At 41.5% G+C, this 14,371-nt stretch overlaps 1 protein-coding gene across 1 annotated transcript in view; it reads right to left on the bottom strand.

Annotated features, from left to right (window-relative positions):
- Nucleotides 1–14,371, bottom strand: part of Pkd2 (polycystin 2, transient receptor potential cation channel) — a 45,786-nt gene that overhangs the window by 24,101 nt on the left and 7,314 nt on the right. The window contains exon 3 of the mRNA XM_033759308.1: nt 11,516–11,629. Within this exon, the coding sequence (XP_033615199.1) occupies nt 11,516–11,629 (114 nt within the window). The remainder of the gene's footprint in view (nt 1–11,515; nt 11,630–14,371) is intronic.

Genomic DNA, 14,371 nt, shown 5'->3' with positions numbered 1-14,371 from the left:
CTCCTTTCAACTTCTGTAAGTGCCACTCTGGTTACCATCTCTTTCCTTTCAGGAGCCAGGCGACATGGGAACATTTGCCCCTGTCTACCCAAAATCAGATCCTGTGTGGAGCCTCTGACTCCAGCTGCACCCTGCCAGGGACACTTGGCAGACTGGATGGAGGTTGGAAGATTTCCAGGGGACCAGGGCTTGCATCCTAGCCATGCTCCCAATGGTCACTATGAGCTGGGCAAGAGGCTTAAATGTCAGGAGCCTCGGTTTCCAAATGGGATAAGTGGCTGCCCCATGGGAGTTTTTGGTGATTACCTGAGAGTAACTAGAATTTTATCCAGTGCAGTGGCTGGCCTGTAACAATGTCCATCGATGGTGCTTCTTCCTAACTGGGTTGCTACAGCACTCTCAGTACACACTGCAGCACTACAACCTGTACTGTCTCATGCTGAACAGTAACAATTACAGGTGTTTTCCTTTGTTCCTTCAGTGCTATGAGGTGAACCTGGCTTATATTTCTTTAGAATACAGTTCTAAACACCAGCAGGTGATTAATACTCACTTGATTCTATAATAATCTTCGGCATCATAAAATGTATATTCAAACCCACATTTAATCACTGGGGGAACACACGCTATTCATGTATCTCTTCCTCATATGTCCCTCTTTCCCTCTGAAGCATCAGAGAAAATTAAAACTATTACAGGAAAGGAGTATGCAAGCATTGGAATTGCATCTCAAGCAATCCCTTAAGCGATAAATTCACACAAGAGGCACAACTTGTGGGATCTGTAATTTCCAGGCTCTCAATTATGACCCAAGGTAGGTAACAAAAGAACAGGCCTGGTCAAGTGTCGCATGACCTGACTGACGCCTCTCAAGCTGTGTCGGGCCTGAGTTAAGGTTTAGGATCCCAGTCCATCCAAGTGTGTGGAACAGGCAGTGGACAGAGGAACGGGAGGTGACATCTCCCTCCACCGGAGTTGTCCCCAGGAGCTGGCTGCCTGCCCGGCTCCCACTCCAGATAGATACAGGGACGTACAGGTGCTGAGGCCTCCGGTGGGTCACGGTCAGTGGAGGTGACAAAGCTGATATGGAGACTGAGGCTCCCAAAGCCACCTGAATATGTAGGTTCATTACTTTCAGTTAATGTGAAGTTGGAATATACCTTGGACAGCCTGGTTAATAGAGACCACTCCAGAGCGTTTAACCTGTGGGTTTGTTATTGTTGCAAAGGATTTCGATATATTATTTTAATTTTTTTACTTCCAAATATGGTATAGTAATATATAAATATGTAAATCCTTTAGCCACTGATTTAAAAGTGTATCTCCTTTATTTTCCTATTGTATTTTAAGTCTCAATATTGACAATGGCTTTTTTGTTTTGTTTTGTTTTTTTGAGACAGGTCTCACTAAGAGACCCTTTTTGAGACTGACCTGGAACTCCCTATGATACCCAGGCTGGTCTCGAACTCGCAGTGATCCTCCTGCCTCAGCCTCCCAGAGTGCTGGGATTACAGGTGTGCACCACCACGCCCGGGTGACTTCTGCTGTTTTAATGCTCAGGCTCTGAGCCTGGCTTTCATGGCTTCACTCAGAGCAAAGCAGCAGATTCCCTTGGTTGTGCGGCGCCACCTGCTGGATAGCCAAGGAACAGTGCCTCGCAGCTTGGAAAGATGATCACTGTAACTTGCGGGATGTACAAACATGACCTCTTTCCTGCAGTGCCAGGCCCTGAGCTGTTCCAGATGTCTCTGAGAGACAGTTCTACAAACACTAGGAGTCAGCTACACCACGAGGCCACGTTAGTGGCAACTAAATGACCTCTGAGTTTGGAGTCAGGTTAGGATTTCACCTCTGCTCCTTTCTATGTATCTACCTCTGTCTGGGTGTCCTGGGATCCTGGACAGCTGCTAACTCTCCTGGCTTGCACTAGAAAATGAGAACAACGCTGTCGAGGGCTTTTGTGACGCTCGGCTGAAGAAATACACACTATGCATTTGTACACATTTGCACAGGGTGAAGAGCAGTGGAAATGTGATCATCCCATCCCTTCTCCTTTCAGTCCCCATGAAGAAAGCTCCCTGGAAGGTGGTGCACGCTCTCTAGACGAAATGGGTGGAAGGACAAAGCTCCTACAGTGAGATGTTAACTTGTATCAGGTGCAGGACCACTCCTACCCTGTGTGTGAGTTAGGACTTACTCTTGTCTCAACTCAGGAGTTTCCACTTTTTCACCAACTAAGCCAGAACAAAATGCACTAAAGCACAGACCACCAAAAATGCAGCCTGTAACCACAGCTACCCTTAAGTCATGGTCTGTCTTTTCAAAATAGCTAATGGGTACTATTTTACTGTTGCTATCACTGAAAAATGTAGGTTCAAATGGAATATTGTATAATGGAGTCTACTATACAAATCCCAATTATAAGAATAAAAAAGCAAAGGAAGAATCTCCAATCTAAGAAAAATAAAAATGGATAACAAAAAAGTACAAAAAAGGGAAATGTGAAAGTCTCATGCAGACTTTACTATCATGAATTCTGTGCTGAACCACAGAGCATCTCGATATAAAATGTTAACTGCTAGTAGTCTAAGGAGAATTCGCAACTAGGCTAATTCACTGTAATTTGACAAAAAAGTAGACAAAAATCACGTAGGCACATTAAGGGTTTGAACCAAATAAATGACTTAGTACAGTTTGTATATAGGAAATTTCATGCAGGTTGATCATCCCTAAACAGAAAATCTGGCACTACTCCAAAATCTTACAGTTTCTGAGCAGTCAACACAATAGCACAGGTAGAAATTTCTATGCCATAAAGCTATTTTACGTACAAAAGTACCAGAACCACTGCATCAAATTACATTCAGGCTGCATGTACAAGGTGTATATGGACTTGGGTCCCACCAAGATCTCTCTCTCTCTCTCTCTCTCTCTCACACACACACACACACACACACGTGCACACGCAAAGGTACCAACTTGTGAAAAAATGAAAAAAAACTTCTGAAACACTTCTAGTACCAAGTATTTTGGATAAAGGCTACTCACTCTGTTGTACCAAAGAGATCATTTGCATTCTTTTTCAAATATCTGTGAAACATTTACAAAGATTGGTAATGCACTAGATAAAAAACAAAGTATCAGTAAATCCCTAAAGTTATAAATCCACTGGGGGCTGGGGATTTAGCTCAGTGGCACTGCACCTGCCTCACAAGCACAAGGTTCTGAATTCAATCCCTGGTACTGAAAAAAAAAAAAAAAAGCACCAGGTAGGTGTAAGAGGACAGCTATGTGAGGACAGAGGTCTGGAGTTAGACACCTGCACACCACGCAGGCCAAGGAGTGCTAGCCATCACCAGAGTCAGAAACAGGAAGGCTCCCTAGAGCAACAGCGGGAGCACAGGCCCGCCATACTTTCCCCTTGGGCCTTTAGTCTCCTGTTACAAAATTTCTGTGTAAGCCAAAAAATAAACATCCCCTCCCGTAAAAAACAGAAAAGTTCCTAACTAGCCAATATTCTTATGTCACAAATTCTGAAGATTAATTAACACAAGGATAAACAAGCATACCCATATAAAATCAAGCCATTTAAGAGGTTTTTTTTTTCAGAAATTTGTGGCCCAAAAAGGAAATCTAAACTTCCATGTAAATGTAACTGCACCAGATGTAAAGACAGCAGAACCAAAATGCCCTGGTCAGATTCCAGGCCAAGTGCCCCAAAGTGAGGCAGCCCTTCACCCAGGAAACCTAACTTCTCTGCCAGCTCTGCCTTGTACTCTTCTCACAGGGGTGCTGTGGACATAAAATTAAAATCTGTTCTGAACGTGTCGTACGGAAATGCAAAATGCTACCCAGAGATCAGAGATTCAGCTGTGATGGGCTCTGAAGAGGCTCTTTGAGCACTGGTGAAGGAGAAGCAGAGCTAGGGAACAGGAGGGAGGGGCGGGGATGCACAAAGGTGTTGGCAGCTCTCTTCCCGTCCCAGCACTGTGATGTGCACCGCAGAACCATCCTCCTGCCCCGAGTGTGATGGGTATGGAAGCAATCTCACAGTCCAGTGTGGGCCTGTGCGCCAGAGGTGGCCCAGGACATCAGCACAGCACAGAAGGGCCGCGTCAGTGGGCACCAGTAGAGCTTCTCTGGATCTGGCCCCTGAGCTGATCCTGAAGTGAGGAGACAGACTTTGCTTGGCCAAACTGCAGGCAGGCTCCCAAACCTCTCCTGGGCCCAACTGTGCGCTTCCTTATAAAATTCTTGTTTAGTGAAGTACTCTGCTAAGCTGGCTTAGTGAGAACCCCACCCTCAATATATGATTATATATCGACCCCCTTGGATATCTGGTCAGGTTTCTCGTGTTCCTCCATCCTCCAAGTAATGCCTGTCACTCTGCCTGTCCTCAGTGACAATCCTGTCAGATGGGTATAGCCAGAATCTCCCAACCTCTGATGTTTCCTTAGTCCTTTTCCATCCACTGACTGCACCCAGCTCCTCGGATATAAGTCCCAGTGCCCAGGCTGCACACAGGGTGAGCCCAAACCTTTCCCACCTCAAGAGCTGGCAGAGTGGTTCCTGCACCGAAAACGATGGTGCAGAATGAAGTCTAACTTGCTGAGCCTGAGCAAATATGGTTAAACACTGGGAACCTTTTCTTTATACTGGGAATTAGACTGACAGGAAAGAACTATTAAGAAAGATTTTTTGAGATCTTGGTGTGATGAGGTTGAAGTACCAGGTGTTTATAGGGAATGGCAATTCTGAAGGAAGAAGCAAAGACTGAAATGTTGGTTCTTTACCTCAAGGTTTTAAAGTGTATCTTAAAGGTGCAGTAACTACAGCATGTCAAGGGAAGAGAAACTTGCATTATTCTGGTATTAGAAACAGGCCTGACTGCAGGTCCTTAAAGTCCAGACCCAGGGAGGGGGGCTCCCATCCAATATGTGATGCACATGGCAGAGTCATCTTCTTAATATTTAAATGAACCTTATTATCTCCTACTCAAAACCCAATTTTCCACTGACGCCCCTTAGCCAAACCCACCAGGATCTCGCCTCTGAAGCACCTGTCCATCTTCTATGATGGCACGCTCCAGGAACTAGAGAATGTTCACTCAACTTCTGGAATGTTCTGAGTGTCTTCCTGCCTCAGATCCTTCATTCATGCATTTTGGTTCTTTATCTGCCTGGTTCCCCCTGCTTCAGACTTCAGAGAGGCCTTCCCTATAGGGAATCCTCTTCTGCATCTTTTTGTTTCACATCACTCACAACTTAATGAGGGCCCAACTTGTTTGTAATTAAGATATTGAACAGTTATCTGAATGAAAAACTAAACATGTCAGGAGAGAAATGATCAGGGTTTAAATCTGGACAAAAGTGATCTACAAAAGGATGAGAGAGGTGCTAAGGAGGCAGAACACTGCCGTAAGGAAGATAAAGGAAAGCGTCTTGGTTGCCACTCAGGTTTTTGGTGAGGTGTTCATGTGACTCACGGTAATATTCATCCAGATAGGGAATGTGACTGAATCCCATTAGGGTGGTTGAGAGGATGAGACAGGGCTAGAAGTGTTAGGGATGGGATTGTGCAGCGGATCCCACTAGAATGTCCAGCAAAAGCTGGCACAAGGGGGTAGCTCCTGAGAGGGGTCTGCAGCTGGGAAGAGGGGCTTCATGGCCACCACATGCAAATACTAACTGGGCTTTGCTGAGGAAAAGGTCACCTGAAGAGAAAGTCAAAGACCCAACTACGCAAAACACACTGTCCAAATGTTTCCAAAAGAGGAAAGCAGAGAGTCCATAGGGCAAGGAAAAAAAGAAGAGAAGAAGTTGCAGAAACCAAATAAGAAAGTTTCTAGAATGGCAAATCCCATGAGACCAACTGGCCAAGAGGCTGAAAAGAGAACTTAGCAATGAAGAGACATTCAGTGACATGGATGAGGACCTTTTCTGCAGAATCAACATAAAAGTTCGTGAACATTAAAATCCCCATATATTTTAGTCTGGTTTTGGTTAAAATTTCAATGAAAATGCTCAATAATAACTTGTGGTGAAAATCTTTAATGGACAGAGGCTGCTGACACAAGCGCTTTCAGGAAAGCTGTGTCGGACTCGTCTTTATTTTAGAAGAAAGAAAGACACGTAATATTTATGCATACATTACCGCGAGGATAAAAAAAATCACACAAATGAAGTAAAAGTTATGTTTAAAGTAATTTCTATGCATCTTCTTTTTATTAGCATTGTAAAGTTGAGTTTTTGTCTGTTCAGCTTATCAGAAAGAACAAGAAATTACCAGGCACAAAGGCCTGAACATGTCATTCCCATGGACTGTGACGAATGATTTTTCTGCCTGAACCCTGTGCTGTGGGAAGCTAAGAGGACGGCTGTCAGGGTGTCTGTCACCAGACCTGGAGTCAGCTCCAATACCCACAACTTCAATGAAGTTTGTTGTTATCAGCCACTGGATCTGCACAGACTTGCTGGCAAACCCAGAAAACCATTTCTAGACTAGTATCCTTGTAAGATTCTTACAAGTGACATAAAAATATTCTTTCTTCTTCAGGAATGCAAGGCAAAGTCTCCTTGCAGAGATAAAGAAATGGAGACACATACGTTTCTTCTAACAAGGGCACCTCTGTCCTGGAACATATCCTACTGTACTTTGATTTTGTTGTTTTCCATTTTTATTACTTTTTGCATACCAGAAATTTTAATGCCTTTCCCACAGCAATGTATCACATACCCTGTGTGTAGTAAATTACACTTTATCTTATAAAATAATTATGTAATTGTTTTCCCCAGTGGGTTTTTTTTGTTTAAAATACTAATCTTTTGTGGTATTTCATATATATATATATTTTTAACAAAAATTTCTGCATTTTCATTTTGCCTGTTTCTTTGATCTGTAGAAATACAACATTCCTATGATGCTGATTCAACTAAATTTTCTGATTTCTATTATTGTGTTTATACTTCAAAGATATGAATGACTTTACAAAATAGCATAGAAAAGGGCAAAGGGCACATTATTTTTAATCAGAGAATACCACATGCCATCTTTTGTTTTTTAAGAAGATCTTCTAAAACACTCTTTAACTTCAGCATCTAACTCACAGAAAAGAAATGCCACTGCTATACAATAACCCACATGTATTAACAAGCACTTTGATGGTGAATTCATTAAAACTTCAGGTTTCGAGTATTAATAAATCTGAAATTAGAGAGAAAGTGGGATTACTTAATTCAAATGTTCTTTGTAGCCTCTTGGTAAAGTGGACTCATTTTTTAAAACAGAGGGGACAGAACTAACATTGGTAAAATGAAAAATGTACTATTTATTAATGGCTGCTCAGCAACTCCAAAGGAATTAAGAGCCTGGACCCAAATGGTCACAATTATAGTGAGTTCCTAGTACCTGGCCCACTGAGACACATCAGCCTGCCATCAGTTTGGGGGAAGATTTACTTCTCAGTACCACTATTTCTAGATTTTTACGAGTGACCTGAAAATATTCTTTCTTCAGACAGCAGCATCCCAGGATTTTTAAAGTATTATTATTATTATTATTATTATTATTATTATTATTATTATTTATTTATTTTTGGTTTTTTGAGACAGGGTCTCACTATGTAGTTGAGACTGATGTGGAACTCACTGTGTAGCCCAGGCTGATTTCGAACTCACAGCATTCCTCCTGCCTCAGCCTCCCAAGTGCTGGATTACAGGCATGTGCCACCACACCCGGCTCTTAAGTATTATTTCTGATTTTCATATCAATCTCTCAAAAAAAGTATTTTACAGATCTGAAAACACTTAGAAAGATTACATAACTTGCCCATATTATGCAGGATGTCAGCAGCAATAGAGCTGGGACTTGAACTCAGATCTACTAGATGCAAAAAAACTCAAACAAAAATCTACCCTTTCCTAGTCTGTCAACCTGCCTTCTAGAATCCTAACTATTTGATATCAAGAGCTTCCAACAGGCAAACATGGACAGAGTTAAGTATGATTTCACTGGAAAAGAGAATGAAGAGTTTAATATATACCTCGTCATTTGATGATGATTTTGCTGCAAGATTTTAGAAGATGGTTTTTGAGCAGTGGGGAGAGAACTCAATACTAGGAGCCAGTAAGGCTCCATCAGAAGTGAATGACGCCTGATTATCATACTTGCTGTTTAATTTAATCAGCAACTGACAGCAGAAGAATGGTGCAGTCTTTCAGGCAGGCATTTGAAAACCCCTTCCCATTATCCTGTTTCTTGAACGTTGACTTGGATAATACAACGAAACAGAAAGATCCACCCAAAGGGCTTTAGTGGGTTGAAGTTCTTAGGCCAGTATTTTAAATTTTATTTATTTATTTACAAGGCTAAGGACACGGATGATGAGTCTACTGATCCCATGAAGCCAGGAGGAAGAGCTAATGTGTGAGCTGAGTGACTCTAGGTCCAGGATCACTTCAACAGAGCGGAACAATGAGCAGACCCTAATGCGGTGAAATTTAACAGCAGAAGGGAAGTCCTGCAAATGATCCAGGGAAAATGATCCAGTAACAGTGAGGGACACAGAGCGTTAAGGCTGTGGTGAAGACACCATGGAGTGAGTCACTGTGATGAGCAGCCTCCTTGTGTAGCTGTGGTCAGAAGTGAGAGGCAGAGCACAGTCTGGACAAAGCTCATGGCCCCACTGTGATGCCCTCCTGGGAATTCTGATGAATGCAACACATGCTGGGGAAGTTCCACCCAGGAGTTATCAAGATCGGGCGGGTATCCACCACAACATCAACAGCTGAAGAAACTGGACAGGTCTGTCCTGGAGAAGACGGGGGAGTTGGACGTCTATCTGCAAATTTCCAAAGGGCTGACATGGGAAAGGTGCTCTGTGTAAGTGGGCTTGGAGGGTGGAGGGAGAGAAGCTACCAGGAGTAGGCTTTGGTTTCATAAGATCTAACTTAGCCACAGAAAAACAAATGAGCTATTTCAAATAAGTCCGACTTTAAAGCTAGGACACTTGCTCAGTCAGAGGTTAGACGACTGATCATCTGGAAGGATGTGTGGGGGAGATTAGAGCATTCAACTGAGGTTTGACCACGTGACTGCTAAGATCCCTTCTTAACCACAGATGCTACAATACCCTAAAAATAAAATTTTACTTAATATAAAACATATAGCTATTGATATAGGAAAAAATGTGATACTGCCCCCCCAAAACCCAAGTGTAAACATTAATAATAAAACAGGAAAACACTGCGACTTTAGGCAGGATGGGATTTTAGGCAGATTTCCTATGTACGCTCTAGGTCTTTGTTTTCCTGTCTGGCCTAGTTTCTGATCTTACCAGTTCATCTGAAAATTCAGGCTTCTTAGCCACATCTCAGAGGCTCTTTATAATTTTTCACAATTTTCTTGTTAATTCTGATGCTCCCCCAATTTGAGGGACCACTGAAACTCTAGACTTACAGGGGTAACTTATTTGGCCTATGAAATATATATGTTTATGTAATTCTTTTAAAAGCTTAGTAATCCTAATCAACCTTTTAGACCCTCCAGCATCATATTCAGTAACTATCACTTCTACACAGGGAACAAATGTAACCTCGGTACTCTTAAGAATTTACAGCATAAAAGTTGAAAATATCACATTGCTTGCTTAGCCATTTTTAATGTCATATGTAGACTACTTCTAGCTTGCTAGCATTTGTCTTATTTTACATGCTTTAAAATGTGTTGTGTCACTTTTGTAAGAAATCTGACATAGATGAACTCATAGAAGCAGACAGAAGAAGAGTAGCTCGGGATGCGGGAGGAGGTGTTAGTCAAAAGACACAAAAGCCAAACTCCGCCATCCACCTCCCCGCAGAGCACACCAAACATCCAGCAAAACGTAGTGAAGTGAAAATTAAGCGATGCATGGATGATGGCAGCACTTGGAGAAAGGGGCCGACTACCAACGGCAGGCGGCAGAGGACAGTTTAGGAGGTATTTTCTAAAGTACTGGAAATATTATAACATCAAATTGTGAGGATTGCATAACTGCATACATTTATAACATTTTATGTAAATAGATTAATTTTAGGATAGTTAAATTATGTTTCCATAAAGACACTTTAAAAAATAGACAAAAAACTAAATTTTCTTTTAAAAAAAAAGTAATGTTGTTTTTTAAAGTATAAGACATTTCTTTCTAAACAAGTAACAGAAAATATCAAAGTCAGTAGGAAAAAAATAAGGTGACATTGCTCATACATACATCATTTTAATTAATTAATTAATTAGGTACTGGGGATCAAACTCGGGTCCCTGTGCTTGCAAGGCAGGCGGCAGAACCACTGAGCTAAATCCCCGGCCATCGTTTTAATTTAAATAACACATTTTCCTGAAGTTTCCACTTTGGTAGGCAAAATTTCGGAAAATGGGAAAAGACAACATGTCCTGGTATGGCGTATTAGGAGCTCACTAATGAAGTGAAAAACCAGTGTGGCGATTTCCATAGTCAATCAACTGCAGTTAGCAATATTGAAACCCAAGTGTTTCCTTCACCTTTTATGCTCGATCAACTTATCTTTGTTTTTCACATATCTAGTAAACTTTAAAAGTTGTCTTCAAGGAAGCTTCCTTCAGCACTTAAATTCAAGGTGATCAGTTGCAATATATGAAGAATGGTATTACCAAAGTGTTGATTAAATTCTGGATTTCTCCATATATCGCAGAGCAGTTCGGTAAAACTAGGGGTGGGCAGGTATCGTAAATCAGCTTCCTGGTCTGATGTCATAAAGGGGGCCAGGAAGGACACGATGGAAACCCATCCTCCAACCTGCTCTAAATCTGAGGCCAAGTCCTTCACCTGCAACTTTCTGGACTTGGAGGCAAATTATCTCTGAGACTGGTTTCTGGCTACAGCCGCCCACCTACCCACCAAGGGTGTGCAGACAGAAGCACTGAAGGATGTGCAGATCACAGAGCAAAGACATCGGTCTGGGTCTGCACAGGTTGCCTGCAGAGGAAAAGCCCTGCAATGACTGAAGATATGGAAGAAATAATGAAAAGGAATAAAGGCACTGACATACCACGTCCAAATCCAAAAGGAGACTTCTAAACATGTTACTAAAAGCAGTATTGGTGGCATTGTTTCCTGAATGTTAAACTTGGAAAGTCAATCTGCTGAAAACAGTTCTTACATTGACTTTATGTTCACTGGTCTGGTTATTTGTTTTGAAATGCTAAGATCCTTTTAATCGAATTCTTCATGTCTGACAGGTTGCCACATGCTTCTCATAGTGAAAATGGTCCCAACTGACACCGAAGTAGCCAGTCAGGTAACTGATTTTTTCATTAATGTCTGCCAAGGTGATGGTGGGAGGGCCTTTATCAAATTTTCAATTGGAAATGAAAACAGAACCAAGAAGAAAACTGCTGAATTGACCCTTCAGGGGCTGATATACTTCCTTTTAATTATGATTTTTGACAGGTCAAACATTTTCAAAACTTCTCCGTGAGTGGAAGGAAACAGTCTACTTACAGATGCACAAGACCATGAGGAAAAGGAGGTATGTGACCAGTTCCCTCAAAACACTCTTAAGGTACTTCTCTCGGTTAGTGCTGCTTTCCTCCGTGAGTCTTGTTCCCCAGAGACCTTTAAAATAGAATGGGAAAAAAGATGCTCTTATTTAAGAATGCTCCCGAAAAGCAAAAGAGAAAAAACAAAACAAAAAAAACATGAAGTAAACAGTGTAAGGCATAAGGGAGGTTCTCACTCAGAAACATAAATATATATGAAGATATATATTTTAGCAAACTCTAGATGCAACTGTGAAACTGGCATAGCAGAAGTACTTTATATTTCAGAGTGCACCAAGCAAAATACAAGGCAAAGATCCAGTCATTTTTCCAACTCCCAAGACCACTAGTCAATGTCTTAGTAAAAATGTAGGAGGGCAGGAAATGAGAGTTTAAAAGAGGAGAGTAAGCCACTACGTGCAATACACAGCTCTTCATATGTGAGCAAGCACACGATCTGTCGTGCTACTGTCAAACCCAGTCGAGGAGGTGATGTGACTACACTGCAGATGGCCTTTTCACCTCATGAAAAGGTTCTGGTTGGTGCAACATAGCAATTTGCAAACATCCATCAAGCGCCTATCACACCGGCAGAAGAGCCACTCTGTGCTCATCTTTGTCCTGTCAGGAACTCGATAGGGATTGTCCACACTGTCTGTTTTGCTTAACTGATTTGTAAAATTCCAATTAACATATACTTTTTAAATTAAGAGCAACAACCCATTCAGCTTGTCTCTCTGTGTGGGGAAAGAGTAAGATCAGCAGCCATGCTTTATGTTTTAGCAGACGGAAAAATGTTGGGCTGGCTGAGTGAAGATGACATCACCCTGCATGAGCTTGCTGCAGAAAGTCACAGTTTTGGATTCAGCCAGCAGGCAGACGTGGTGGCCATCCAAACCTCTTTTAATAAACAGTGTGGTCAAGTCACATTGCTGTTTCTTTAGAAGAATCTTAATGTTTTGCAGAAAAGACAAACTTCTCCATTCTTTCAGTTAGATTAGTGTGGCTGCTGGTGGAAACCATCCTGGCCCCACAATGCTTTTATTCTATAGACCTCAGCCCTTCGATAACTGAAGCTCACACTGCAATCATGCCAAAGAGAGAAAAAGGGAAAGGGTCTTTCATTCGGAAGAAATGATTTCATCACCAGTGCTCATGCATGTTTTAGATCTTACAATAATGCATCTGTTCTACTCCTAAATTTGAGTATTTCATTTCCTTCTTTCTCCAAAATTTCCTTTAGGAAAATCGGCAACTGAATTCAAAGACACTGTGTTACATATCATAGGTTTTCACCATGCTGAAAGTGAGCATAACTTATGATCAAGGTGCTGCTGCCAAGACCTGGAAGTTGTCAGGGAATGACTCACGCAGAAGAAATGCAGTGAGCAGAATGTTTGTTCCTTGAACTCTATCATACTGAAGAATTATTACAAATATAGATGACATGGAAAATTACAACTCCGAATAACCCGGAGGCAGCCAAGGATTAGGCTCAGTAGCCCTGGATACAACCCCATCATTTCTTTGGGTGGACTTCTTTACATAGATATAGAAGCAGAGACGGCTGGTCTGTACCATCGGGTAACACCGTTTCTCTGCCCCTCTCGGTTAGAGGTTTCATTCTTTTCTGTGGGTTTTGGACAACCAGGCACTAAAGAATAGGCAAAACTATTAGCATTCACAAATGATAATGCTTGGCCTTTAAAGAGAAAAAGCAATCTTCTATCAAGTTAAACTTACAATGGCCTATGATAACTTAATTCTTGCTCTTGAATGAGACATTTCAAATGAAAAGAAACAAGCCCTCTTATTTTGTTTTAATTTTTAATTTATCTTATTATTATTATTTTTTTCGTACCGGGGATCGAACTTGGCTCCTTGCAAGGCAGGAGGCGGTACCACTGAGCTAAATCCCCGGCCCAAGTTCTCTTATTTATAAGTTTATATATTGTGTTTTATTTTTCTAAATTATTCAGTCTACCTCCTTATGTATTTATGACCTTCACAGATTTCATGCCATTTTCTCATTGAGGGTATATGTAGGGTTTATCTTAAAAGACAGGGACTTCTTTACATTCAGATAGGTCAGAGATAGCTTCTCCACAAACAGAATAAAATAACTGCTCTGTTATTAAGCAGCTAACTAGTTCCCATGTTTAGCACAGCCGACGCGATAAGGATGGAGCCCAGGTCCAAAATAGCAGCATTCTTCAAAATCAGCTGCTGCCTTTTCTCCTGACTGTCACAGCATGGTGGGAGTATTTTCCAGATACCCATGTTCAGGACATATGGTGCTTCCAGCCACTCAGGAACACATGGAATGAGGGCCACACTGGACAACTCTCTAACTTCCTTTATGTTTAGAAGGGTGCTTAACTTATGCCAGAGCCCAAAGTCAAAGCACATTTCTAAACAGTGTATTCCTCTGCACAATGCTACTTCTCAAGTATGAACGTCAGGGTCTCTGGAATGGGTAACCCCAGATGCAAGATGTTTTGAAGATAAATAGTTGGCTTTGAAAACTTATACTCTTTCCCCAATTGTTTTCAAAAACTTATTTTGGAAAATATTTGAAAACACCACAAAGAGAGAATGACAGAAAGCTCTTCTGTACCTATCACCCATCTCCAGCAACTATCAACTCAGTGCCAACTCTGATTCATCTCGAACCTACCCATTCTCCCCAATTACTTTGAAACTAACCCCAGCTATCATTTCGTCTGTAAATACTCATCATCAAAAGTTCCATAGTCAAAAGGTTCAGTGTTGGTTTGTTTTTTTTTTTTTGCCTCAAGCTAATCTTGTTCTTGTCTCT

The sequence above is a fragment of the Fukomys damarensis genome, unplaced genomic scaffold (assembly GCF_012274545.1).
Source record: "Fukomys damarensis isolate Sample0158 unplaced genomic scaffold, DMR_v1.0_HiC HiC_scaffold_37, whole genome shotgun sequence".
Taxonomy (NCBI): domain Eukaryota; kingdom Metazoa; phylum Chordata; class Mammalia; order Rodentia; family Bathyergidae; genus Fukomys; species Fukomys damarensis.
This window is presented reverse-complemented; position numbering and strand designations above follow the sequence as displayed.